The sequence below is a fragment of the Pipistrellus kuhlii genome, unplaced genomic scaffold (assembly GCF_014108245.1).
Source record: "Pipistrellus kuhlii isolate mPipKuh1 unplaced genomic scaffold, mPipKuh1.p scaffold_m20_p_120, whole genome shotgun sequence".
NCBI classification, from domain to species: domain Eukaryota; kingdom Metazoa; phylum Chordata; class Mammalia; order Chiroptera; family Vespertilionidae; genus Pipistrellus; species Pipistrellus kuhlii.
This window is the reverse complement of record NW_023425428.1, coordinates 221,132-248,526: the sequence shown is the minus strand read 5'-3', so window position 1 is coordinate 248,526 and position 27,395 is coordinate 221,132. Positions and strand designations below refer to the sequence as shown.

At 70.7% G+C, this 27,395-nt stretch overlaps 1 protein-coding gene across 9 annotated transcripts; it reads right to left on the bottom strand.

Annotated features, from left to right (window-relative positions):
• Window positions 1–517: 517 nt before the first annotated feature.
• Window positions 518–27,395, bottom strand: FBRSL1 (fibrosin like 1). Of its 9 annotated transcripts, none has more exons than XM_036434314.2 (20): window positions 26,956–27,395; window positions 22,364–22,561; window positions 16,852–16,956; window positions 15,664–15,699; window positions 10,649–10,678; window positions 7,681–7,726; window positions 6,833–7,187; window positions 6,470–6,684; window positions 5,985–6,053; window positions 5,632–5,828; window positions 5,254–5,304; window positions 4,991–5,086; window positions 4,616–4,684; window positions 3,884–3,913; window positions 3,678–3,749; window positions 3,341–3,470; window positions 2,674–2,751; window positions 2,444–2,527; window positions 2,077–2,281; window positions 518–1,643 (listed from the first exon to the last, which is right to left on the bottom strand). In XM_036434314.2, exons 1-20 carry the CDS (start codon window positions 27,232–27,234, stop codon window positions 977–979), a joined length of 3,012 nt encoding a protein of 1,003 aa, XP_036290207.1. In that variant the 5' UTR covers window positions 27,235–27,395; the 3' UTR covers window positions 518–976. The 9 variants fall into 9 exon arrangements, with proteins under 9 accessions (XP_036290207.1, XP_036290209.1, XP_036290205.1 ...); XM_036434316.2 differs by having other exon boundaries at window positions 6,470–6,681; XM_036434312.2 differs by having other exon boundaries at window positions 5,632–6,053.

Sequence of the window (27,395 nt, the reverse complement as noted above, 5' to 3'; positions counted from 1 at the left end):
AATCCCAAGGTCAGCCACCAGGTGGCGGTGTGGGCCTTCACAGGTCACAGAGACCGCAGGTGGCGGGGGGGGGGGGGGGGGGGGGGGGGGGGGGGGGGTTTGAGGGTCAGAGGCCACAGGTGCCCCGGGGGATGTCCATGTGAGACCCACAGGACCTCACAGGCGCGGACGGCCAGAGGGACAGCTGGGCGGGCCGTGGCTGGTGCCGGCTGAGGAAACAAGTCGATTTTCCGTGATCCGTGGAGTTCGCTTCTAGAACCCACTTGGCAGGGAGTCTGAGGGTCCAGAGGGGTGCCCGGAGCTGGGGTGCTGCCCCCTCCCTCGCCCCAGGGACACCCCCATGGCTGAGGGGTCACCGTGCCCACAGGGCGGGCTGCAGGGACATATACAAAGGGGGCCTGGACGCAGAACTGAATGACGTCACATATATTAATAGCCTATTTACATTTGTTCTTTTTTACAAACTGAAAAAGAAACCTTCTTACACTTCTGCATAATAAGGCGAAAAGCCAGGTGGTACATTAATATTCTTTTAATATAATATCTGTAACTTCGGTTCCAAGTGCCGAGGGCGGGCGGGGCTCAGCCTGAGTGGGGGCCTCACAGTGTTGTTGGACAAAATGACCGTTTTTTCTCCATAAATAAGACGAAAAAAACAAAACAAACACCAAAACCCAAACCCCGGGGCGCTGGGAAAGGATCTGAGGCTGTTAAACTGCAAATCGGAACTAAAAGTTAAAAAGCAAAACTTTTGTTTCCTTTTAAACGTCTAAAGAGCACAAAATTGAAAAAAATACAAATCTATTATAAACGCTCTCACCTGTGGGAAAAATGTACAAACTTGGATTTTCTCCCAAGAGCCTGGTCTGGGCCCAGAGGCTGTGGCTCCCCGGGGCCGCGGGAGGGCGCCCGGCGAGGCCTGTGCTTAGTCCGGGCCGGCGGCCGGCGGGCGGGGTCCGCGCCAGGCGGCCCGCAGCTACCGCGCCTCCACCTCCGGGGGGTTCCGGGACGGAGAGAAGTCGGGCGCCTCGGGAGCCCCGAGAGGCGTAGTCCTGCTCCGGGGGGGCCCGGGGGACGCGGGGGCCCCGCCCGCGGCCACCAGCGGAGGCGGCGCGCCCAGGGCGGCGGCGGCCGGCGGGGTCCGCGCCAGGAGTCCGTTGTGCAGCGCGGGCCCGAGGCGGGCGAAGTGCGGGGCGCCCGGGGGCGCGGGGGGCACGGGGCCGGGCAGGTGCGGGGCGCCCGGGTGCAGGGGGCCGGGCAGGGGCGGGGGCGCCGCCCGCAGGCGCTCGGGGCTGAAGCCGCGCGGCTCCCGGTCGCGGCAGAGGCGCTCGGGAGGCTCGGGGGCGGCGGGCGGGGTGCGCCGGGGCAGCTCCGGGCCGCGGAAGGGGTAGGCGTCCCGCAGCGGCTCCCACGCGAAGCCCAGGCGCAGGTGGTGCGGGCCCGGGGCCTCGCCGTCCTCCCCGCGCTCCTCCTTCACCTTCACGTCGCCCTCGGGCGGCCGCGCGGGGCCCAGGGGGCCGGCCGGGCGCAGGCGGTCGCCGGGGGCCCCCTTGCCGCAGGGGGACGGCGCGGCCGGGGCCTCCCTGGCGGGGGAGCGGCTCTCCTTCACCCGCGGGTCGGCCGGGCCCCGGAGCAGGAGGGCCCTGCAGGAGGACACCCCCTCAGTCGCGGGGGGCAGGCTTCTCCCCAAAGCAAGCTGCCTGCCCGCCACCCCCTCTGCCGCGCCCGCCACGCCCCCCCCTACAGGTTCTGGGGGAAGTGGGGAGGGGCCTGGGCGGAGGGGCCTGCGGAGCCCACAACCCCCACCGACCCGGGTTCCTCTGCTGCCGCTCCCCCCGCCCAGCCAGGGGCCCAGCCGGGTTCCTCTGCTGCCGCTCCCCCCGCCCAGCCAGGGGCCGCACCCGGAGGCTCAGCACCTGGGCGATGGGGGCTCCGTCCCCCAGAGCCAGGCTGCCCGGAGCCCCCTCCCTGCTCCTCCTCGGGACAGGCCCGGCTCCCGCCGATCCCACGAGGGTCCTCCCGGGCTCCCTCCGAGGGCCCAGCTCCAGCCCGGCCGGGAGCCCCCAGGCCACTCACCGCTCCCTGGCCTCCCGGCCCTTGTCCGGCTCTCGGTCGTGGTTGGTCAGGGCTGAGACCCGCTCCGTGTCCAGGGGCCGGGGCCAGGGGGGTGGCGTGGGGAAGGACGGGGGCGCCCGGTGCAGCCGGCTCCAGGCCTCCTGGGGGCTGGGCAGCCCGTGCAGAGCGGAGCCCTCCTTGGGGGCGAAGAGGCTGCTGCCTGCAGCTGGGGGCGGGGAGGGGGCATGAGGCCAGGGGCTGGCCGCCCACATGGGGCTGCGGGAGGAGACCACCCCCCAACCCAGGTGTGTCCCCAGGGGGTTGAGACCACGCTGGGAAGCGGGAGGAGGGGGGCGGGCGGACGGACATGCATGGACAGGTGACTCACTCAGTGCGTGGCTGCCCAGGCCTCCGAAGGCGGCGCTGCCCAGGCTGCCCAGGCCCCCGAAGGTGCTCGGCCTGCTGAAGGGGTCTGGGGGCGGCGGGCGGGGCTCAGGACCTGCGTGGCTCCTGCCGGGCGCCCTCCCCTGTGGCCCTGGGGCCCGGCAGGTGCCGGCTGTGCAGTGGGAGGGTTCTAGGGTCACCCACCCCTCGCACCCGAGGTTCCCCGGCACCCACCTGCCAGGTGAGCCGGGGGCAGGAAGCTGCCGGGGTGGGCTGAGGGGCCGAAGTGGTTGGCGGCGGCGTGGGCAGCACCTGGGGGCAGGGTGGAGCTGGCGGCACCTGCGGCCGTTCGGTTTCTCTAGGAGCACCCCCTGCAGGGGCCAGAGGACCCCAGGGGCCAGGAGGGAGCACCGGGCAGCGCCGTGACCCCGACCCCGACAGAAGCCGGCGGACGCGGGCCTTGGCGGGTTTGGTGCTGGGCCTGAGGCCCGGCCGCCCTGAACGGACCCTGAGACGCCGGGCGGGCGGGCGCACGCCCTTCACTCTGGCGTTCCTGTGAAGACGTGACAGGGCCCATCTCTGGGCTCCAGGGGCGCCCACCCCCAGCCCACAGGCCTCGGCTGCAGTGAAACGCACACCCAAGTGACCCACATGCCAGAGCCAACCAGAAGCAGAAGCCAGCGCCCAGGGCTGCTGGGATGGGTGTCCGAGGGGGCGGATGGGGAAAGAGGCAGCGAGGAAGGCCCTGGACTGGAGAGGCACTGACCCCGCAGGGAATGCCCGCCAGGCGGGTGGGCACCAGAGGCCGGCTGGGGGGCGTCAGGGACAAGCGGGGGGGCACGGGTCCCTCTGGGGCGATGGCGGGAGGAGTAGCAGCCCCCCCCGCCCGCCCCGGCCTTACCTGAGCTGGAGAAGAGGGGCGGGGCCCGCTCCTGCGGGTAGAGGACCCCGGGGAGCAGGCCCGGGGCGGGGGCCCTGCTGAGCACGTCCAGCTTGGCGCCCGCCTCCAGCTTGTGGGGGTCCAGCTGCATCTGGGGGTCAGAGGTGCAGGTGCTGCCTCGTCCCTCCCAGGAGCCCCCGGGCCCTCCCAGGAGCCCCTGCACTCAGTCTCCTCCCTGGTCGTGGCGGAAGCTTAGGTGCCTGCCAGGGAGGTGGGCACAGGGTCGAAGGCCGTGGGAGGACTGGGGCATTGTGGGATGCACAGGTGCGTGTCCCCCACCCGCCGGGGGGGGGCTCACCTTCAGCCGCTGCTGGTGGTGGTAGGTCTGCCAGGCGATCTGCACGTGCACCGCGCACCACTTCCCCGGCTTCTGCGGAGGGGGCGCTCAGCGGGGCTCCTCACCCCGCACCCCCGGTCCTGGGGTCCAGGGCGCCCAGGGCCTCCCAGCAGGTGCCCAGAGCCCGCCCCTCGCCCAGGAGACCGCCCACACCCGCCCTCGCTCACCCTGACCGCGGTCCGGTACGGCTCCGACACCTGTGGCCGTAAGGAGCAAGCATTAGGGGCTCAGCCGCAGCCCAGCCCCGGGGAGGGGGCGCCCAGGGGAGGGGGACGCCCCGGGGAGGGGGACGCCCCGGGGAGGGGGGACGCTCCAGGGAGGGGGGCACTCCGGGGAGGGGGATGCCCCGGGGAGGGGGGACGCTCCGGGGAGGGGGGCGCCCTGGGGAGGGGGGACGCCCCAGGGAGGGGGGCGCCCCGGGGAGGGGGGACGCCCCAGGGAGGGGGGCGCCCCGAGGAGGGGGGGCGCCCCGGGGAGGGGGACGCTCCGGGGAGGGGGGACGCTCCAGGGAGGGGGGACACCCCAGGGAGGGGGACGCTCCAGGGAGGAGGGACACCCCGGGGAGGGGGACGCTCCAGGGAGGGGGGACACCCTGGGGAGGGGGACGCCCCGGGGGAGGGGGGAGAGGGAGGGGGAAGACCCAGGGAGGGGGGACGCTCCAGAGGAGGGGGGAGGGGGGAGGGGGGATGCCCCGGGGGAGGGGGGAGAGGGGGGATGCTCCGGGGAGGGGGGACACCCCGGGGAGGGGACGCCCCGGGGAGGGGTACGCCCGGGGAGGGGGATGCCCCGGGGGAGGGGGGAGAGGGAGGGGGAAGACCCAGGGAGAGATTCGCTCCCGGGGAGGGCGGGGAAGGGGGAACGCTTCAGGGAGGGGGGGCTGCGGGGCCGGCTGCACCTACCCCGGGGCCCTTGGGCAGCAGGGTGTGCACAGCGCTGGTCCGGCTCGTTACCTCGATGGGGTTTGAAGTCTGAGAGGAGAGGAGAGGATGAGGCCTGGAGCCCCAGGCCCAACACACGGCTGGCTCTGCCCCTGCACCTGGGCCTGGGGGCGGGGGGAGGCTGGGCTGCAGGGAAGGGGAGTAGAGAGAGCGATACCACCCCCAACACCCCGCAAGCTGCTGCCGACTTGGGGTGCAGGGCGTGGCCTCGAGGCGGAGTGCCGACTTGGGGTGCAGGGCGTGGCCTCGAGGCGGAGTGCCGGGGAGGTGTGTGTCTGCTGCCACTCCTGCCCCGGGCACCCGGCCTCCCCAGCCCAGCGGCCCCAGGAGCAGTACCTTGGGCTGAAAAGCGCCCTGCAGGGACCCGAAGGGGCCTGGGTGTGGGAGCAGGGAGGGCAGTCCCGGGATGGAGGGCGGGAAGGACGGGAAAAACTGCAAGAGAGAAAGGGGGGGCCAGGCCCCGGCTGAGCACCAGTCCTGGGGACCCGGCCCAGCCTCGGACCCCCCAGGCCCCCCGTTAGGACACGGGAGACCTGCTCAGAAGCACCCTCGCCCCCGCCCGCCCGCAGCCCAGCCTGGCCGGCGCCGGCAGCACTCACGCTGGAATGTCGCAGGTAGGGGCTGTCCAGCGCGGGCGGGTACTTGTCAAACTAGAGGGGAGAGAGGGGAGGTGAGGCCGGCCCTGCACTCGGAGGCCCTCCAGGCCCGCTCCCCGCACCCGCAGGCCCTGAGCGGCCTGGGTGCCCACCGGCCTCCTGGGCCGGGCTGCAGCCGGCGGGCGGGGCCCCCGTGGCAGCCGGGACGGGGGCGGGGGCAGCTGGGGCAGAGCCCGGCGGGGGGCGGGGGGCTGAGAGGCCTCCCCCGACAGAGCAGCCGGGTCAGGGGCCACTCGGTCCTGTGGGGACTAGAGCCGGAGCAGCAGGGAGGAGCCGCTGGGCGAGCTGCGGTGAGCTGGGCCGCCAGCTGGGCCTACGCACCGGCAGGGGTGCGGGCGGCGGGGGCCCCGCGGGGAGGGGGGCCAGTGTGTGTTGGTGCTGGTGTGTGTGCTGGTGTGTGTGTTGGTGCTGGTGGAACTCCGCCTGCCGCAGAGCCGCCGGGCCCAGGGGGGCGCCGGGCCGCTCAGTGCTCTGGACCAGAAAGCGCGCGTCCAGCTCTTGCCTGAGCAGCTCGCGATCTAGGAGAGAAGGAGAGAGAGACAGAGCGGGTCGGCCGCCGGCGGGCAGGCGGATAGTCACCTGGCACTCCCGGCCTCGGCAGGCCACGCCGTGGTGGCCGCTCGCCAGGTGCGCGCCCCAGGGCGGAGGGAAGAGAGGGGCCTGTGACCAAGCGCCAATCAGAATCCCCGCATGAGGCTGGCAATACATGATTGGCGGGCTGAATGAGATCAACAGGCTGGCATCTAAAGGCAAGAGAGAAGACCGTGAGCCGGGGCCACGGCGTGGAGCCTGCCTCCCGGGGCGCCCGCCGGCCGCCGGCTCCGCTGTTTACAAAGGCCGGACCGGAGGCCGGGGGCGGGGGACACGGCGACCGAGGCCGCCCCCAGGGCACCTGCTCGTCTCTGAGCCCCGGCTGCGCCCGGAGGGCCTGCCCCAACAGGGACGGAGCGGGAAGAGGCCCACAGGCGCTGGGCAGCCCCACCCCGATGCCTGGCCAGCAGGGCAGGGGCTCCCATGGAGCGGCCGTGTCCGGCCGGGGTGCACAGAGGCCTGGCAGGGGGACCCGGGGAGGCACCTTCTGGGCCCGGCGCAGGGAGAGGCCGTGCCGGGGGCCGCGCCCTCCCCCAGCCCGTCCTGCCACAGGGCGGCCCGGACCTACCGGCGGGGTGTCCGGGGAGGACCAGGCTGTTGGCCGGCAGCGCCGGGGGCGGGGGCAGCGTGGCGGGGGCGGCGAACATGGCCGCGTGGTGCTGGTGCTGGGCCTGGGAGCGGAGCGCCAGGTGTGAGGTAGACAGGTGCGCGCCCGGTCCGAGCGGCGACAGGGACGCGTGCTTCGCGAGCCCCAGGCCACCGCCAACGCCGCCGCCGCTCCTGTGAGGGGCGGGCTCCGCGTCAGCAAGGAGGGCGGAGGGCGCCCCTGCCAGCCGCCCCCCCGCCCCCGCCGCGGCCCCCGGTCTGTGCCCGCCCAGCCCCGCCCCCCCCCTCGGTCTGTGCCCCGCCCCCACGGCCGGCCAGGGCCTACCTGAGGCCCAGCAGGCTGCTGTGCACAGCCTGGCCGTGGCCGTGGCCGTGGCCCGGGCCGTGGCCGTGGCAGTGGCCGTGGAAGGCGCCCAGGGGCAGAGGCACGTGTGTCGGGAGCGGAGCCCGGGGCTGCGGGGGCGCAGGCGGCGGCTGCGGGGTGAGGCGGGGCAGGGCGGGCGCCTCCTTCTTGATGGGCGGGCTGGCGGGGGCGCGGGGCCGGGGGCCGGGGGGTGGCGCGGGGCTGCGCGCGGAGGGCAGGAACGGAGGCTCGGTGCTCAGCTCGCGGCTGCGCTCCAGGCCCGAGACCTTGGGCGCCAGCCCGGCCTTGGCCTCCGCCGTCTCGCCTCGCGTGGGGCCTGTGGAGAGAGGGCCCCACGTTTAGTGGGCCCACAGCCTGCAGGTCACAGCCCCCACCCCGCCCCCCTTCTGGGCCAGTGGAGGGGCGGCACAGGCCCCCGTGTCCTCGCAGCAACCCCAGCTTGGGGTGCGGGGACCCCATTGTACAGCCGCCCCGCGACTCCGTAATCCTGGCTCTGGGTCCCAGTGGTCACCACTGCAGGTCCCACAGGCCTGCTCCCGGCGAGGGCGCTCTCTGTGCGGCCCAGCCAGGCCCGACGGGAACTCGGTGCCTGTCCTCCACGCACGGCCGCAGGCTCGGGCAGAGCCGAGGGGCACACAGGGCGGGACCGTCGGCAGCTGGCCGGCGCCAGGCCGGGCCACTCGGCTGATGGGACCACGCTCCCTGCTTCCCGCCTTTCCTCGCGCCTTCTCGGGGAACACAGCCCCCCACCGGGCCCAGCAGGAGCGCCCGGCCCCCCACAGGCGGGAGCCCGGCCCGGGTGCCCTCACCTTTCTCGGCCGCCGGGGCGAAGAGCTTCTCGGAGCCCACAGACGCCTGGAGGAGAGAGGAGGGTCAGAGCGAGAGGGTGAAGGCCCGGGCGGGCCGGGCGCCAGGATCAGGTCTGGGCGGGTCTCTGAGCCCCCGGCCCACGGGGAGGGGGATTGGGGGTCCAGACCCCACAGGCCGCCGTGACGTGGGAGCCCAGGCTCCGCAGGGCCTGGTGGTGGGTGACGGAGCAGCCAGGACGGCAGGACACGGCCCGCCATGCCCCAGACCCCCTGCACCGCACGCCCCAGGCCCGGGACCACGCGCAGGGCCCCTCGCCATCTCCCCCGGGGGCAGCCACGCAGGGCGGTAGGGTCGGGACGGCCTCGATGTCTGGCGAGAGCCTCCCCAGACTGTAAACACCTTCCTGGAGAGGTTCCCGTGCGGAGCAGCCTCCCCAAGACCAGGCCCCCCGCCTCCCCCTCGTCTCCCAGCCCTCCCTCTGCTGGTCTGCAGGTGCACAGCGGCCAGGGAGGGCAGGGGTGGGAGGGCGCCCGCCGGCCGAGGCTCTCTCCAGCCCCGCACTCCCAGCCCCGGCAGGGCCCAGGGCCCGCTGCGGAAGTTAGTTTGCTCAGGAAAGCCGGGACCCCGGTCCGCAGGGGCCCTGGGCAGGGACAGGCCCGTGTGGAGGTGGCGGCCCCTCCCAGGTCCTGGGCCCTTTCTGTCTGCAGGACCGGACCTGGGACAGCACCTCCTGGGGGATCTGCGGAGCAGGGGCCAGTGGGGTGGGTCACTCCGGTCCATGCACAGGCGGGAGGCCGGCTGCCGGTCGGGAGGTCCCGGCGGCCGCCGCACTTTGTCTGGGGACTTGCCGGCTGGGCGGCATCCGAGGGAGCCCGCACCCCCAGACAAAGGACTCCGCCCGGGCAGGGCCGGGCTGGGCAGGGCAGGGCTGCAGCCGCGATGTGGCCAGCCTGCTCCAAGCGCAGACAAAGGCGCGCCCCCACTTGGCCAGGCCCCCTCCGCTGCCGCCGGCCCCCAGCGGACTGCACCCTGCGCCCAGCGCGCCCGCTCCGGAGCCGAGACGCGGCCTGGGGGGGGGCTCCTGCCTCTGCTGCTCTGGGTTCTTCCCGGAGCCCCTGCCGCGAGCTCACCGCGGGCGCCCGGGCCCGCGCTCCGCAGCGAGTCCTCGGCCGGAGCAGGAGCCGGGGGCACGATGTCCCCCCGAACTCGGCTGTCGGGGGCCGTCCCGCCCTCCAGCTGCGGGCTGGGGTGCTCTGGATGCTGGGGCCCGGGGGCGGCGCTGCGAGGGGCACCGCGGGTGGGCCCGGGGAGCGGCGGGCGGGGCGGAGGCGGGGCGTGGGCAGGCCCGGCTAATCCAGCCCCGAGGCGCGGATCTGCCCGTGGGGCTGCCCCGGGTCCCCAGCCCACCGCCGCCACCAGGTCAGGGCACGCAGCGCGGCGAGTATGGAGGGGGAAACTGAGTCAGGAGCAGTGAGGTCCGTGGCTGGGGCTGGAAGGATGCCAGCTCTGCCCCCTGCGCCTGGTTTCACCATCTCCCTCGCGGGGACTTGAGGGAGAGACCCAGCAGGCAGGGCCCTGGCAGGCAGAGGCTGGCCAGACCCGGCTCCAGAGCAGCGGGCAGGGCCGGGCCCTGGGGGCGGGGGTGAGACGAGGGCCCACCTCTCAGCGGCTGTGGACAGAGGCAGGGATGGGAAAGGGGTGCTGGCCACCCAATGAGCCCGCACCACGTTCACCCCGTATTTCCCCAATAAAACGGCAGTTAGACCCAAACCACCGGGTGGCAGGCGAGCGAGCCCTCTGATGCGCAGGCTGCTCCCCCCGGGAGGGGAGTGGGAGGACGAGGGGGCGAGAGCTGGGGGGGCAGCACTGGCGGGACAGTGGGGGTCACCGGGGGGGGCTGGTGAGTCAGGAGGGCGGGCGGGCCTGCCCGGGGAGGCATGCCATCCCCAGGAGTGCTACGGGCAGAGAGAGCCTCAGACCCGGCAGGTTTGGGACGAGCGAACTGGCCAGAGCAGAGCCCAGCCTTCCTGCTGCCCATCCAGAGGCCCTGGGGGCTGCCCGCCTGGCCTCTGTCCCCAGGCCCAGCACCTGGCGAGTCTGAGACAGATCAGGGCACAGAGCAGCTCCCCCCTCGCCCACCCGGCCCGCACGCTCAGCTGCCCACTCCTGGCCCGGCCCGGCCCCCCAGCAGCCACGGGGCTTCTGACCGCTGGTTCCAGCCTCTGTGGGTCCGGGAACGGGACACGCCAGCTGTCCAGCTCTGTGGGCACGAGTCCCAAGGGCCCAGCGAGGGCCGGGATGTGCCCTGTGGATGCCAAGCAGCAGCTCGAGGCCAGGCACCGCTGCTTCCCGCCCGCGCCCACGACTACGCAGTCATGCCCTGGAACTGCCTGGAGACACTTGCCTTCCGGCCTGCACCCCAACCCCAGACCCCGGACCCCGGACCCGTGAACGGCCTCACCGGGCCAGAGCCACAGGAAGGAAGCGGGGTGCCCAGAGGGCAAAGGCCCTTCTCTCTCTTGGGGCGGGGGTCCTCACAGGTCAGCCTGGCTGCAGTGGGGAGGGGGGCACCAGTTCCAGGTCCCAGGCCAGTGTCCACGGGGCCTGCTGGGTGGGTGTGAGGGGTTACTCGCTGCCAGAGGCCAAGCTGGGGAGAGGGGGGAACACAGGCCTCTGGCCACACAGCTGCTCACCACCCCCCGCTCAGGCCAACAGCACCCGTGGAGGGCGCTGAGGGCGGGACCTCGGCTCTCGGCCGCCGCCCGTGGCTGTCACTGGGCCCGGGCAGCCTCGCACACCTGCAGGGGCCTGTCCAGCGAGCACAGGGAGACCGCCCTGCTCCCCTGGAGGCCTCACTGCCGGCCGCTCCTCGGTGGGACCAGGCGCCCCCGACCCACTGAGACAGGCCTTCCTGCCAGGCCTCCAAGGCCACGGGGGGTCGAGTCAGCTGGGGGCGCGCAGGCTTACCTTGTCGTCCCCGTCGCTCTCGCTGTCACACTGTGGGGAGAGAGGGGAGTGAGTGCCCATGAGCCCACACGTGGAGGCGGGTTCCCGGGGGCCACAGGGCTCAGGCCAGAGCGGAGGGGGGAGGACGAGGCGGCTCCGAGGGCCCCCACTCGGAGCCTCAGCCTGGTGGTGTGGGGGGTCCCAGGCCAGTGGGCCCAGCTGAGCTCTGAAGGAGGCGAGGAGGGGAGACCCCTGGGGAAGAGGCCCCAGCAGGGAGGGGGCTGGGGGGCCGAGTGGACGCTGCCCCACGTTATCAGTGCCGCTGGTTACAGCGAGACCGTGACAAACACAAAAACCTGTTCTCGACAGTCAGGAGAGCTTTAGAGAGAGACTGTTCTAGAAGCCACAGCACCTCCCCCCCAGGACACAGAGAGGGAAAGCTCTTCCCAGAACTGCAATTAGGACAGACACGCTCCGTCCTGCTCCACGGCTGACACACCTCCCGCCCCGCGCTCCGTGCTGGCCCCTGACCCAGGCCAGGGCGCTGTGCTGGCACGGGTCGTGTAAGCAGGGTGGGAGAGCTGGGGCACAGCGGGGCAGCAGGGGGAGCACGGAGAGGGGCTGGGGGGGGGGGCGGGACATGGCTGTTCTGGAGCATGAGGGAGAGTAAGGGTGATGGCACCTCACGACAGTCCTGACCAGGGAGAGGGGTGGGGACCTGGGGTCCTGGCCTGTGGGGCGTCAGGAACCCCTGACCATGCAGCCGCTGGTGGAGCTGCCAGAGCCCCCCCCGTTTCGGCCTCTTAGACCCCCCGATCCGCGGCTCTGAGACCTGGAGGGGAAGGGCACGCACGCCCATCAAGCCGTCCGGGTGGGGCCTCTGAGCTCACGGCCGTCACCGGCCCAGAACCCCCGGCCCACTCCGGCCTCCCCACAGCCCGGACGACCTTGGTGTCACCGTGAGCCTAAGGAGCCGGCGTCACGGTGCGGAGGGCGCTCTCCGGCGAGCACACACACACGGACCCTATAATTAACCACAGCACACGCCTGTCAGCCAGCGCGGCTGCAGGCATTCACGTCATCAAGTCCTACAGGATTAATGTTCAATGCGGTGCAGTGGGAAGTGAACGAGGCCATTAATCAGGGCAGGAGGGAGAGATCTGATCTCCAGACCTGCCTGCAAGGGGTGACCTTCGGGGTCCGGCTGGGCTGGGCGCCCTGGGGAGAGACCCTCCCCTGTGGGTGGGGTCCACGGAGGAAGGGCAGGCCCCAGGGGGTGTGGGCCCTGGGCGATGCCGGCTCTGATTCTGTGCGGCCCAGGGCCCCACTGTGACCGGGAGACAACACACGTGCACGCAGTCACAGTGAGTGACGGGCAGGGTCCGGGGGCCCCTGCCGCCTCTCCGTGCCCTCTGCTCTGACCCGCTAGCCCCTGCTGTCCCCGGGCCTCCCCGCAGCTGCCCAGAGCGATTTCCGGGTTTTCCTCAGCCCGAAGCCCGGATGGCTGATGGGCCCGTGTCACCAGTGAATGAAACGGCGCCCTGCGCCCGCGCTGACCTGTGGCGGGGCCGGCTGTGAATCCGTTCTCGGGCTGTCAGACTCCGGCGCTAACGGCCTATGAATTATTCATCGCCACAGGAAGCGTTCGCCGGAGCGGAGCGGAGCGGCGGGCATTAACCACCCCCGCCCGCCTGCCCTCCGGGCTCCTGTGCAGGGGCTGGGCCTCCGGCCGTGGCTTGTCCGGAGCGGCCAGGTCTTGCTCCAGGACAGGCCGCGGCTCAGGCATTGGGGCCGCACGGGGTCTAAAGCTGGAAGGGCCACACTCAGCGGGATGCCCACGTGGGCACCCTCCCCCCAGGGCCTGGGCCTCTAGGCGCCCTGAGCGGCCCCACAGGGGTGGGAGGATCGCCCAGAGCTGAACCCGGGAAGCAGCGGGACGCAGGGCACACAGCGGCACTGGTAACGTGGGGCAGCTCCCACCGGTGTGTGTCCGGTGCCGGAGGAAGGGCCATGAGGCTCGGGGCAGGGGCGGGGTGGGTGTGTGTGTGTGTGTGTGTGCGCGCGCGCGCGTGTCTGGGTGGCTTCTCCTGAAGACCTCGAAAAGTGAATGAGCTCAAACCTGCAGCCCACCAGCAGCCTGACCCCACCCGCCTGGGGGGAGCGGGGGCAGGGAGGGGCAGTGGGGGCGGGGGCACCCCCGGGCCTGCCTGTCCCGGGCCTGCTCCCTAGGTGTGGGACTTTTACAGACGGTGGGACTTCTCACAAACGCGTGTCATCCTGCCCCTCACTCAGCCCTCGCCCGGCCGAGCAGGAGGAGCCAGGGCACCGCACCTGCTCCTCCGGGACGGCCGCTGAGCCCTGCCCTGGCCCCCCACAACGGGCACCCGCCTGCTGGCTGGTCTCCGTCCAAGCCCGGAGCAGGTCGCCTGCTTTTCGTCTGCTCTGCCTGGGGGGCACAGACCTCCTTCAGGGACCAGCCCTCCCCTACACTAATTGGCTTTATTCACCATCTCCTTTTTTTCTTTTTTTTTTGTTAATCCTCACCCAAGGATATTTCTTCCATTGGTTTTCAGAGAGAGAGGGAGAGACAGAGAAGCATGGATGTGAGAGACATATCAACTGGTTGCCTCCTGCATGCACCCCGACTAGGGCTGGGGTTCGAACCTGCAACCCACAGGTACATGCCCTTAATCAGCAATTGAACCCTAGACCCTTTGGTGCAAGAGCCGGCATTTTAACCCCTGGCCAGGTCACCACTTTCTCCTTTAGGCCCTGAACCCCGCCCCCCCCCGCCCCCCCGCCCCCGAAAGGGCCTGATGTTTGGCTCCTTCCCAGCACCCGCCGTGTCCCAGGCAGGAGGAGGGGGAGGAGGGGGAGGAGGAGGGAGGTGCATCTCTGTTTCACACACGACGGCAGGCTGCTAGCCAGACTGACCCAACGGAAGGAGCTGATGCAATGGGCACAGGGGGCAGGCCAGGTGCTGGGATGGAGGGGCCACAGGTCTGGGGGTGCTGGGTGAATGGGCCGGCCTCCTCCTGAGGGGGACACAGTTCTGGGAGATGGTCCTGGAAGGGCCTCGGGGACTAAGAGGGCCGGAGCTCAGGCCCAGCAGCGCCCTCCCCCCCGATGGCGGTGCCTCCACGTCACCCAGAGGCTGGAGGGCCGTCACTGGTGACAACGTCCACCTGGAGGCTGTGGGCTGGCCGCCTGGATCACCACGGGTCAGAGGTCACCACATCCCGGGCATCAGGCCTGCTGCCCTGTCCCCCACCCCCACTCTGGTCCTCCTGTGTAGAGTAGGGGCAGGGGCGGGACACACACACACACAAGGTGCCTGAAGGGGGCGAGGGGCCCATGCTGCTTCGGCCTTCGCAGCCTCTGGACCCCGTTTCTGTTTCTCAGGGAAGCCCCGGGCCCCTGGGTCTGCAGAGACAGATCCCGTGTCCTTATCGGCCGGGTGAGGAGCTCTGACTAGCACACAGCTGAGCAGCGCCTGAGGGCTGCGGGGCTGCGGCGTCTGGGACCGGGCTGCTGCGGACACCCAGGAGCCGGGGGTTTGCTGGGAATCTGGGCAAATGAGGCCCCTGAGTCTCGTCTACAGCCAGGTCAGTGGGCACGTGCCCAGCGTGGCCTAGAGCGGGATGCTGCGGGCAAGGGAGGACAGCCACACACGCACAGGCAACACGGCACACGGGTCGCAGAGACATACAGACATGGGACACGTCTGCGGAACGAAGTCACACAAGCAGGTGCACCCACACCACACACAGACACTGACATGCAGGTACATGTGGGGCATGCACACACACATGCATGCGCATCTGCTACACCCACAGACACACATGCAGACGAACAGGCATAAGGGGCCCAGAACACGCAGATGGCCCAGAGACAAGTAAAACCTCTAGGTGCAGGCAGACACGGCCATACCAGGGCCTCAGAAAGATGTGCATGTGATAAACATGTAAACGTGAGCACACGACATACCAGCCATGTGTGTTCTCTCTTGCACGCCCACACACGCACGCAGACACACACACACGCACACACACACACACACACACACACACACACACGCAGGGCCCAGCCGGAGCGCACGCTGCAGCCGAAAGGCTCCCTGGTGACGGGCTGGGTGCTGAGCAGGTCACCTGGGCCGGCCTCCAGCCGTGGGAAGTGGCCTCACCTGCTTCCACTTCATGGGCCAGGTAGGGCGTGTGGGACACACCTGCCCCCAGGGCCTAACGCACCCCCCACGCCCTGGCCTCAGAAGGGCGGCCACGTCCCTGCCACCACTGTGGCTCCCCCAGTGGCCGTGAAAGTGAAGCACAAGCAGCTGGCCGAGAATCACGGTTCTTCTGGGAGGCCGCGGCACCTCAGCGCCTGGGAGACAGGGGCCCGGGGTCTCCGACGTGGCAAGAGGCTCCTGGAGGACCCACGGACCCGGGCACGCCCCGCCTGCCTGCCTGCTGCTGGGCACGCTGGCCCCCGTCTCCTGGTCACTGCCTGGCTCTCCCCATCTGGCTGGCATCACACCGGGGCATGACGCCTCCCGCCCGATCCGCCTGCTTGTGCTGCTGGGGCCCCCACAGCTCCCAGGTGGCTGCAGAGTGGGGAGCCCATGGTCCTTCCCGGGACACTATGGCGGGTGGGGGGGGGGGGTGCTGGGCTAATGGGTCAGCCACACCCATAAAAGCCGCCCTGCAGCTCTGACTCGGTAAGTCAGGGTGGCAGGCCGCCACCGGCCGCACCTGGCACCTGGCTCTCACCTGGCACCTGGCACTGGGCCGGCTGACGCTTCAGGGAAACCGGATAATGTGTGTGTGTGTGTGTGTCCAAGTGCCACCCGGCAGGACCTTCTCCCTCGGAATCTCCAGCTCCATGCACACCCCCTTCAGGCCAGCTCTGCCAGCAAGACCCCCTGGGGTCCGCCCGGGCAGGGAGCAGATGGGGCTCCGGAGGGACAGGACATGCAGGAGAGGGACGGGGGAGGGACAGAGGGAGGGGGTGGGGGTGCGGGTGGGGGAGGGGGGACTTACGGAATAGCCTCTGCCCGACACGGCCTGCGCTGAGCTCTGCGGAAGGAAGAGGACATCGTAACCGGGGTAACCAGGCTCGCACCGCCACCACCGCCCTCTGAGGCCACCCCAGGGCCCGTCTGAACGGCCAGGGCACCCCTGTCACAGGCCGTAGATGTCGGACCCTGAGACAGGCCCAGAGGCCACACCCGGGCCCCGGCGGGAACCATGGGCTCGGGGTCCGGACGAGGACACAGCTGAGCTCACAGACCCAGGACCCACTCGGACCTTCGCCGGGACCTGGCTGTGGCCCAGCCATCACCTCACCAGAGCCGCAGAGCCCCGCGGCCTCCGCTCTGAGCCAGATGTCGCCTGAAGAGGCCCCGAGTCCCACCGCGGCTCTGTGCTCACCTGGTTCTGTCCTCATGGGGCCACCCTCCCCGGGCCACCCGCCTCAGGGGACACCCCCGCCTGGCCAGCCTGCCCCTGGTCTCAGAAATGGGGGGAGAGGGGGCGCGGGAAGGCTTTCGGGAGGAGCTGGACGGGACCTCCAGCCTTGGAGTCAGGGTGAGGCCGTGGGAGGAAGTGGTTCAGAGGTGGGGCTCACCCCTACCTCAGGGAGGCCCCGCCCCCAGGGCTGACCCCCAAGGCACAGGCTGGCTGGACGGGGCTCAGGGGGACCCGCAGACCAGGGCCTAGAGCACACTGGGCACTGAGCCGAGTGCTCCCTTCTGCACAGGGACCCCCTCCCCAGGCAGACCCCTGCCAGATCCTCACTCAGCTCCTGGGGTCTCTGCTGGGGAGAGTCCACTTCCTGCCTCCAGGCGACACTTAGAGCTGGAACTAGGGCGGCCGCACGCAATTACCGGCGCAGTTACCGGCCTGATTCCCCTCTGGTGGGGAAGACCAAGCAGCAGTCCGGCCTCCCCAGGCTCCATTTAAATGGCAACGAGGACAACTCAGGCCTGCAGCTGGGGGTCCAGTCTGGGTCTCCACTAGGGCCCTCCCCCCCAGGGCCCCGCCCCTGCTCCTTACCTCTCCTCTAAGCTCTGGGACCTGAAACCCCCGTGGTGAGGGCCGCCTGGTCTGGTCTCCCCATCGCTGGCCAAATCCCGGGCCAGCCCCTCACGGGGTCCCAGGCCCCTCCCGCCTCCAGGGACCTGAGCTCAGGGACCTCCTTCCAGGACAGCAGAGGCGTCTGGTACTCACGTCACTGAGCTGGTCCCGGGAGGCGCTGCGCCGGGAGCTGGTGGCCTCGCGGAAGCCCTCGTCCTCGCTGTGGCCGTCGCCCCCTCTGGACAGGGCAGCCTTCACCTGGGGACAGAGAGAGGGCTCAGCAAGCAGCCTGCACCCCTGCACCGCCCGCTGCGGGGAGGGGGACTCCCCCGTCAGGGTCAGGCCCCAGCTCCGCCCGAGGGGGCGCCCAGGGAGGGGCGGGAGGGGGCACGCTGCCCAGCTGTGCGGAGCCCAGACAGGAAGGAGGCGCCCAGCAGACACGAGGCTCAAGGACAAGTGTCTGCAGCTGCTCTGTCCCCCCCGCCAGTGGCTGCCACCAAGCCAAGTGGCAACGCTTCCCCTCTCTGACCCCAGAGAGGAAGGGAGAGGAGAGGGAGAGAGAGGAACATCAACGATGCGAGAGAATCACCGACGGGCTGCCTCCCGCAGGCCCCACACGGCGGATGGAGACTGCAGCCCGGCCTGTGCCTTGACCAGAACCGATCCTGACCTCCTGGTTCACAGGCTGATGCTCAACCCCTGAGCGGCCAGCTGTGCTCATGCTTCTGTTTTTACTTGGAGATAACTAACCTCAGGAAGCTGTGGGGACACCCCCCACTTCCCAGCCCGACCCCCACCCCTCAAGCCACGTGGCCTTGCGTCCAGCTCCGTGTCCGGTCCCGTCGCCTCCCGCCCGCCCGCCTGGCTCCCTCTGTCCCTCAGCTTTGTCTGCTTCCACGTGACGCCGGCACACGCAGAGGCCACACCTCCCTCGGCGAGTCTGGCGGCGGCGGTGGCGACCCTGCCAGTGCTGCCCACGCCCCAAAGGCCGGGGCAGCGGGGCCACGGGCCCGGAGCCCAGCGCCAGCCCCAGCTACTCCCGCGCGAGGCGGGCGGCGGCGGACACCGCCACACTCAGTCCCGCGGGAGGAGGACGTGCCCCATCCTGCAGGTGGCAAACCGAGGTGCTGGGGCTGAGGCGCCCGAGGCCTCGGGGCCAGCCCGTGGCACGCGTGGGGACTTCCGGAAGGACTCTACCAGCCCTTCTGGCAACTGTCTCAGGACCGGGAAACCCCAGACACGGCAGGCGGGGGTGGGAGGAGCGCGGGAGGGCCGACACGCACCCAGAACTCCCGTCAGTGAGGCTGGAGGCTTGGGGCTCCAGGGCGGTGGGTGCAGGTGAGGGACGGGGCAGGGAGGGCCTGGAGGTGTGGGGAGGGCAAGGGAGTGAGACCACAGGTGAGTAAGCCCGGGGAAGGCAGAGGAGGGCAGGCAGGGAGGGAGGTCAGGGGTGGGGGTGGCTGAGGGTGGAAGGAACCTTCCAGAACCAATGGCTCCTTAGAGGAGCCTCAGGTGGGAGATGGCACCCAGCGAGGAGGCCGAGCCGGGAGGCTGCTGTGCGGGGAGCAGGGGCAGGGGGCAGGGCTCTCACTGCGAAGGGCCGGACCTCAGAGCAGCCTGGGGCCCCAGGCTCTCCAGGGCTCAGGCGGTGCCCTCAGGCCCGGGGCAGACTTCCTGCCAGCTGCCTCGGCAGGGCGGCTGGATGTGGCATGTCTCCCTCACAACAGCCGCTCGGTGACCCGCGGGGTCTCTGCGTTGGGTCAGGGAGGCGGCCGGCGGTGTCTGGCCCAGCAGCCGCACGCCCGGCCCTTCTCCTCACACAGCAAGGACCGGAGCAGAGGCCAGCTGGCCCCGAGGAAAACCTCCTCAGCGAGGCGCCCCCTGGTGTTTGTCACACGAAGGGCAGGACTTGCGGGCAGCAATGGGCATTCACCTGGTGCAGACCACACGGGGGGACCCCAGAGCTCACAAGAAAAACTCCTCCTGGGGTTCCCCAGCCTGGAGGGTGTTTCAGGGGGACCCACTTCTCAGACCCAGGCTCATGCCTGCCCCCTGGGGGCCCACGGGTCTCCCTAGTGGCCCCTGCACGGTAAACCCCCTCAGCGCGGCCCCCACGGTCCTACATGGACACCCCCTTCCACCGCGCAGCCACGGCGGCCCAGACACTGCCCTGCAGACGGGGCGTGGCGCGGACACCCAGGCCCCAGCCAAGGCATCCTGGGGCAGCAGGGCCCCCCCCCAGACCTCCAAGGCCCCCCTCGAAGACTCATCCATCCTCACTTCCCGCACGAGGTGGCCCCCAACCACCGCCCCCCGACCTTGGGGCAGCTCATTGGCCGGAGCCCAAGCCTCCACCCACCTCCCAGCTGTGTCCTGCGGCTCAGACACTAATTTACCTTCCAGGTCTCCTTGGCCAGTCCACAGGAGCCACTCCAGACCGCCTGCAGGCCCCGTGCCCCAAGCACCAGCAGAGGCCCCGGGACAGGTGTGCACCCACCCACCCCCGAGGCAAGTGGGTGCCCCCAGGGCCCTCCCTCCCCCGTCCCAGCTCTGTGAACCAGCAGAGCCCCGCTCTCTCAGCCTGCGGTCACCCCGGCCGCCCACCCCGCGTGGCTGATGGGAAGTGGGGCAGCCCCGGCCCTGGCTGAGGTCCCCATGGCCCTGCCCCACACCCTGGCCAACACTCCCAGGGGCTGCAAGGCCCACACCCGTCCTGACCCTCCTTGGGATGCACCCAGCAGGAGGTACGTGGCCCAGGCAGGGCACTGACAGACCACAGGGCCCAGGGCCCAGGGCCCAGGGCCCAGGGCAGGACACACGCCTGAATCCCCGTCCAGTGCAGGGCTGAGGACGAGGGTGGGGAGGAGACCCCTCCCCGTCCCCACCGGCCATCGGGTGTAAGGTCGCTCCTGTTAAGTCACAAACGCCGACGCTGCAAGAATGGCACTTTTATTGTCTTCAATCCAAAAATAAACCCTGCGTCTCTGGGAGGCCCTGCGTGAGGACCAGGGCACCCCACACCCGCTGGTCAGGCCCCCACAGGCAGGGTGCTCGGGAGCAAATGGGGAGGCGGAGGCCTGGAGACCGGGCCCCTGAGGGTGGGTCAGCGCGGACATGCCTGTCGCAGCAGGCGATGGGGCATGAGGCTGAGCGGGAACCTGGCCAGGGCACCCGGGGGCAATGCTATTCCCCGACGGACGGACAGATGGACGCAGGCCTCAGGAGTCCCAGCTCTGGGGGCCTGCCCTGGGCCAGGGACAGCAGAGGCAGAGCCCCGAAGTGTGGGGTCTGCCCAGCAGGAAGCGTCAGGGGCAACTGGGAGGCTGCAAGAGGGCCCTGAGGGCCCTGAGGGCACTGAGGACCGGGGCCCGGAGACTCTTGGTGCAGAGCGGGGGTGGGGCTGACCCACTTCAGTGACTGGCGACTGGGCTGGAGGCAGGTCCCGGGGAACCTTCCGTGCCACCAGCAGCTTCTGCTCCACCACAGACGGCCCTGAGCACCCTGCGCCTCCAGTTACAGGACCCAGAGGTGGAGGCAAGGCTGAGGGGGCAGGAGGCTCACACTGACCGGAGGGGAGGGGCCCTGGGTGAGGCCTGCAGCTCACACACATACTTGCACACCTGGGGGCGTGCACAGACTCAATGTACAAGGACATGTGGCACTTCAGAGGCACAAACAGGGACCCCGCAGCCCCTCCCGGGGCGAGTCACACAGCGGACGGGCACAGGGGAGCGGAGCGGCGTGGGGCGGGGCGCAGACACCGGGTCCTCTCCTCTCTTCCTGGCTCAGGCAGCCTTGGGCGGTAGCAGGCCTTGGGCGGTGGCGGCCTGCCTGGGGCTCCGCCTCTGCTGAGCCAAACGCACACACAGCCCGGCCACACAGCCCGGCCATCGGAGACCAGTCCGCATACAGCGGGGCGGCAGGAGCCGGCCCCGGGGAGCACAGATGATGGTGGGGAAACGGGCATCAGGCTCCTGGGCTCACATACGGGGCCTGGCGGGCTGAGCGGGTGGAGGAGCGAGTCCGTCGTGACCGCAGGGGCCAGCAGGGGGGGCCCGGGGCCATGTCCAACAAGGACTGCCGCCGAAGCCGCAGGGGCCCCAGGAGTGGCCGGCGGGGTGGAGGGGGCTCCCCCAGAAGCGAGGGGCGCTTGGGGATGGGGAGCAGTGGCCGGGGCTTATAGGGCGGGCCTGGGCCCAGGAGTGACTGCGGGGGCTGGCAGTTCTGCTCTGGGCCCAGGAGTGGCTGCTTCTGTTGACTCGGCTGTCGGGGGCCCAGCAGTGACGATTCGGGGGGCCCATGCTTCTCCGGGGCCTCAACAAACTGCTGGGGCTGCCGGAGGCCCGGGTGAGCAGGCCGGCCCAGGAGGGACCTTCGGGGCTGGCGTGGGGTGAGCAGGGCCCGCCAGGAGCAGCAGCACTGGCCTGCGAGCGAGCAGCTGGGCCGGAGGCGGGGACGCAGCACGTGGGGCGAGCGGGGGGGCGGGCAGTGCGGGCAGCGGGCCTGCAGGGGCTGGAGGGGCCCGCACCACTGTCCGGAAGAGGCCCTGCTGGGCTGGCTGTGCAGACACGAGGCCACGCAGGCCCACGTGGGGCAGCAGCAGCGGTGCCAGAGGGCCAGCAGGGACCGCAGGGGGCAGCAGAGGGGGCAGGAGTCCGGGGGGCAGCGCAGGGGCCGGCAGAGGTGGCAGGGGGCCGGGGGGCAGCGCGGGGGCCGGCAGCGCTGCCTGGGGCCTAGGGGTGACCACCGGGGCCTGGAGGGGGGGGCCAGGAGCGTCCGCCGAGGCCGGCTGCGCTGCTCTGGGGCCGGGAGCAGCTGCCGGGGCCGACAGGGCTGACCTGGGCCCAGAAGCGATCGCCGGGGCCGGCAGGGCTGACCTGGGCCCGGAAGTGACCGCTGGGGCAAGCTGCGCTGACCCGGGGGCGGCTGCCGGGGCTGGCAGGGCTGCCCGGGGTCCGGGAGAGCCCGGCTGGGCTGGCAGCGCTGACACGGGGCTGGGGGTGACCCCTGGGGCTGGCTGGGCGGCTGCTGCTGCGGGCGCTGGGCCGGGCCGGTCTGGTCCCAGGGGTTGGCTGGGATCGGCCCCCCTTCGGGGGAGCACACCTGCATGGAAGAAAGAGCACGTGTCCGCCTGGGCCAGTGTGCCTGCCGACCCCCCGTCCAGCCCGGCCCGACATGCTGCCCCGCACCAGCAGCCTGTCCCGGGGGTGAGGAGGCCCGCCGGGAAGACCCGCCGGGAAGAAGGCGTGGACCGCGAGCCGAGGGCGGCGGCATGCCGGCACCTGCAGCCTGCACTCCGCGCGCTCAATTGCTCGCTCGCCGGGAGAGAGCCCCCACCAAGGACCACCGGCCACACGTGCCCAGGCACTGGCTCCACACACGTTAGCTATGGAGCCGCAGTGAGCCCGCCCCCACGCGGCAGACACAGGACACCCCGTGGTTGGCGGAGCCTGACGGACGCGATGGGGAGACGGGGCCAGCCTATCAGGTGCACCCTCAGCCCCCACACCTGCTTCAGCCTCAGAGGGCACCAGTCCACCTGTGCCCACACCCGTGCCCGACGATGACAGGACGCACGCCCGGCAGGCCGATGCCAACAGGCGGCGTCCAGGTGCTGGCGTGGCCCACGGTGCCCACGGCTCGGGGGGAGGGGAGGGACGCTCACCTGCTTGGCGGGCTGCAGCGGGACTTTCCGCCCCCGGTCGCAGGCGGGCTCCAAGTCCGGCTCGGGGCTGCCCACCTCCGGGGGCCGGCCGTTCTCACTGGGCTCTGCCGGCGGGCCGTGCTCTGACTCCCGGGGCTTCTTGGCGAGGCGCCGCTCCCATTTCTCCTTCCGCTCCTGTGGCTTCAGGGCCATGTCCTTCTGCGGGGAGGCGGGCGAGCAGGTTAACCGGCAGTGACACTGGACCCTGCACCCAGGACCCAGGAAGCTCCAGCACTGCCTGTTGCCACCATCATTGAAGGTGACAGAGGTGGCAACGAGGAGATCCTGAGGGGATGCCCAGGTGGGGCCCCAGGCACCACCTGCCCAGAGATTGACCTCTGCAACCCACCTGGGTCATGCATACCTGACCGACAGGCAGGTGCCAGCACAGACCCTGCACCCATGCCCGAATGCAGGGTGACCCTCCACGGTGGGCAGCACTGGCATAGCGGTTCACAACCCCCAGCGGCTAAGGCAACGGCCCCGCCCTGAAGGCCCTGCACCCAGAACCCTCCTGGGACCCAGGTGGCTCCGCTGCCCTGAAACCATGGTTCTCTGCAGCCACTTTACGGCTTAGTTCCCTGAATCATCACCCGCACCCAGCACCAACGTTCCCAACTGCACCCACAACCCAGCCCTGAAGCTGTCATTGACGGTGGCAGACACCCCTCCACGTCCCCTCCCTGGGGCCACGTGGGCACCCACCACGCCCGGCCCTTTGTGGGAGGAGGCCCTGTGGGGTGAACATGTCATCCCTGGCCAGGCCTGAGCCCCTCCTTTTAGACTGGAGACCTGGACCCCCTTCCCCACTCGGTTCAGGAGCTCAGGCCAGTCCCACCTGGCTGGTCCCTGTGCAGCCCCACCCGCCCCGCCTACAGGCTGGATGCCCTGAGAAGGCCTCCCTGTCCCGGAAGCTCTGGATCCTGTCCCATTACACCCGGGTCAGCCTCCTGCTGCCCACCAGGAGATGGTCACTGTGACCACCCGGGCCACCCACAACCCACACTGGACTGGGATGAAATGTTCCCACCTCTGTCAGTTTCTGCTCTCCCAGCCTCCTGCCCGGACACTCAGCCCCCCCACTCCCCCCACTGCACCAGGCAGCATGCCCACTCCCCTCCGCCCAGGTCTGCACAGCGACCACTGCTGCTCCGCTGTCACCAGGGGGACGGAGGGACCAGTCTGCCCTGCCCACAGGGGTGGGGGGAGGCTCTTGGGGTGCTGTCCCAGGACAGGGGACAAGGAGAAAGAATGCTGGACCAGCTCAGAGAGGAAACCAGTCCCAGAGCAGGCCTGGTCCTGGTTGCATGGGGAGAAGCAGCTGTGAACTGGGGTCGCAGGCCTCACCACCACCCCCACCACCCCCTGTCCTGCCAGCCTCGCAGGCACCTACTGGCCTGGCCGAGCCACCTGTCTGCTCCCCCGCCTGGGGCAGGTCCCACAGAGCCCTGGGCTGGCGTGGCCGGTGCTCCGTAATGCTCAGCGAGCAGGGAGGGACGGAGAGCTCGCCCTGCTGGCCAGCAACCCTCCCCAGTCACAGAAGCACAGGAACACGCCTGCCGGGGCCACACGGACAGGCCCCGGAGGCGGCTCAGGCCTCGCCACCCTGGAGCGAGGGGGGAGCTCCAGGCGGCCAACCTGCTGACTCTGCTCCCAGCAGCTGGTCCCTCAACTCCTGGTCCCACCGTTTCCCTCTCCCCACCTGCCTCCCCCACGACAGCACCTCTAACTGGAACCACAGGGGGGCTGGACCCGGGACGACTCTCGTGTGGAGGGGCTGACGGCGCCCCTGCACCCCACTCCAGGACACAGGACCCAAAAACACAATGCCCCGCAGACCAGCTGTGCCCACACCCTGCTGGGGAACCCCTCACCCGGATGCTCAGCCCCCGTGCTAATTCCCGGGCACCTATGCCTCCAGGCGCTCAGCAGAGGGAAGGAAGGGGAGACGGACAGCTCTGCACCCCCTGCCTTCGGGTGCTGGGGGGCATGGGACAGAGGGAAACCGAGGCCCGAGGCCCCTGCCACGGGGGAGCAGAGAAGGGGCTGGGGGACAGATGGTCCCTGCCCACAGGCATGGGGTGCGAGGCACCTGCAGGCCATCAGGCCCTCCTCCTGCCCAGCTCAGATCCCTCCCCGGACCTCACTCGGCTCCCTCCTGACAAAGCGGGGCGAGGACAGCGCCCTCTCGGCCGGCTGGCCAGCATCCTCCTGCTCCCCGACTCATCTCCCCACGCGAGGCGCTGACCCACAAAGCAGGAGGTGACGTGCAAGAACCCCATCGCAGTCAGTGCGGGCACCACCGGCCGCGGCCGAGTGCCGGCTCTGCTTGGGGAGGTGCAGCCCGATGCCACCCGATGGGAGTCCCAGCGTGGGCCACACGGCGCCCATGATTACAAGAGCTCGCCCTCCTGGCCTCGGTTTCCCCATCTGAAGAGCAGAGGCACAGGCTCCTCCAGCACCAGCTCTCCTCACTGAGCCTGGCCACCGTGGTCTCAGCCCCGTGCCCGCGGGAGAAGTGGGCTGGGCACATGGCCCCCCAGATCAAGGCTCCCACAGCGTGGGCTTCCAACACACTGGCTGGTGGGGCCCAGTCCCAGCTCCCCACTCTCCCAGCCTCAGAGCGCCCAAGTCAGGCCACACCTGGGCCCTCCGCATCCAACAATACCACCACCCGCTGGGCTGGCCCTGGGCTGCGCACTGACAGCCGTGGGGATCCCAGCCTCCCACCCGAGGCAGGCACAGGGTCCCCTTAGGGCAGACACAGGCGGCTGCGGCTGTGGGGACTGCCGTGAGCACGGGGTGGGGTGTGTCCGGGACACAGAGGGGCAGAGGGAAGAGGAACAGGGAGTCAGTTTGGGCTGCAGGGGGACAGGGGTCCCACCTCCTGACATGTACGTCCTGTGGGCAGAGCGTGGAGCCGGACAGGCAGGGGCCTTGACTCATGGCCTCAGGCCTCAGTGTACCTATCGGTACAGGGGGAGGGGGGCACAGCCAGCCTGCGAGAGCACACGTCCACCGCATGCTGGCTAAGAGTGTGGGGGAGAACCACTACACTCTGGCAAAAAACGAGGCCCCCCCAGAGCGCCAATCTACCGACCAGAGTGCCAACCTGGACGCCAAGAGTCGTGCAGAAGCCCCGGACTTTCCCAGGCGGAGGGCCCCTCCCATGTGACCTGCCGGGCTGCCGGAGCCCGGTCCCCAAACCCAAGGCTGCCCTTTCGGTGCCCGGAGGCATCGCATGGACCCCCAGGCTCAGGTCGCAGGGGCACACCGATGGGCCTTCCCAACCCTCGGCCCACCTCTCGCCTGTCCACTCGATGACCCCACAGGGGCTGCACAGGGCAGGGCGCCTGCTCACACCTCGCTCACGCTTTCCGGGGGCGAGAACCACAGAGCAGAGTGAGCGGACCCAGAGGAAGGAGAGCTTGTGAAGTAACTGGGCCCCTCGAGGGACACCTGCTCAGAGGCCTCGAGGTGCCAAACTTGGACGGGGGCAGAGGGGCCGGCAGACACACAGACGGGGCAGAAGCCAAAGGCACTGACTGGTGGTGGGCGATGGTGTCGGGTGGGAGGGGGGCATCTGATCCGTGTCAGAGGCTGCAGGGGGGGCCTGGCTTGGATGAAGGCAGAGAGCGCTTCCCACCGGGCACTGCCACCACACCACACCACACCACACCACACCACACCACACCACACCACACCACAGGGGCACGACGGCGGACCCCACGGCCTGCCCAGACAGAAAGCGGCAAACCTGTCCCCGAGCCACTTTGCCTGGCGGCCAGCACCGGACCCTGAGCTTGCACAGACCCGGCAGACCCCAAGGAGAGGGGAGGGGCCTGCCTTGTGGGCACCTCCCCTGCTGGGCTCACAGGCCCACTAGCCCTCCCCCCCAAGCTCCAGGAAAAGCATGGGAGCTGTGGCCAGAGCGACTGATCCCTGGGACCCCAAGCCCAGCAGACGCTGGGCCCTCAAGGTAAGTGCTGAGGGTGGGGGCGCGGGCTGGAGGCTCCCAGGCCTCTTAGGAGAGGAGTCGGCAGCCCCCTGCAGCCCCACACCCCCTCGCCAGCTCCTCTCCACTCACCTGGGCCCGGGCTGGCGAGCAGGGCAGTATTTGCTCAGCAAATATTGTCCGGGACGAGGCAGCCAGACAAGCACTATTTGTTGTCATCCCGTTAACAGTGTAGCGGAGAGAGAGCTCTGAGAGGTGGCACCCGCCTCTCTCCGTCCACACAGAAGCCTCGAGGGGCAGGGAGGGAGGGAGGACAGGGAGAACCTCCAAGTATCCATTTTATCGCCGCCCCACCGCGTCCAGCGGCGGCGCCTCCCCAGCACATCCGGAGCCCCATGAAGCGACACTTTGATCGAGAGGAGACAATTGCCAAAAGGTCCGATCGTGCAGCCCGACGGGCCCCCTCTTGGACGTAGACAATGTTCCTCCCCAGGAGCCCGAGACGCGAACGCCCCCGGCAGCTGGGAGCCCCGAAGGGGTGGGCGGCCGCCGCCCCAGCCTGGGGTTCCCCGCCCGCCCCCCGCGCCGCCGCACGCACCTCCAGGGCCTCCAGCGAGCTGAAGCTGGCGATGGCGAAGCCGTCGATGACCTCCTCCTCCTGCGAGCTGGACTCGCGGCGGCGGCGGCGCGGGGGGCGCGCGGCGGCGGCGCGGGGCGGGGGCGCGCGGGGCAGGCCCGCGTTCTCCTTGCCGGGCCCGGGCTCGGGCTCCTCGCCCGACGAGGCGCTCTGGTCGCGGGCGTCGCGGGCCGCCTCCCGACGCCGGCCCCGGTCCCGCTGCGCGCGCGAGCGGCGGCTCGGGCGGACCTTGGCCTCCATGGCGCGCGGTGACCTTGCGGCCGCGCCGTCGGGCTCCGGCTGCCGCTGCTGCTACTGCGTGGCCGCCGGCGGGCTCGGTGCGGGCCGCGCGGGCGGGGGCCGTGGGCGGCGGCGGCGGCGGCGGCGGGCGGCGGGCCGGGCCGGGCATGCCGCGCCGGAGC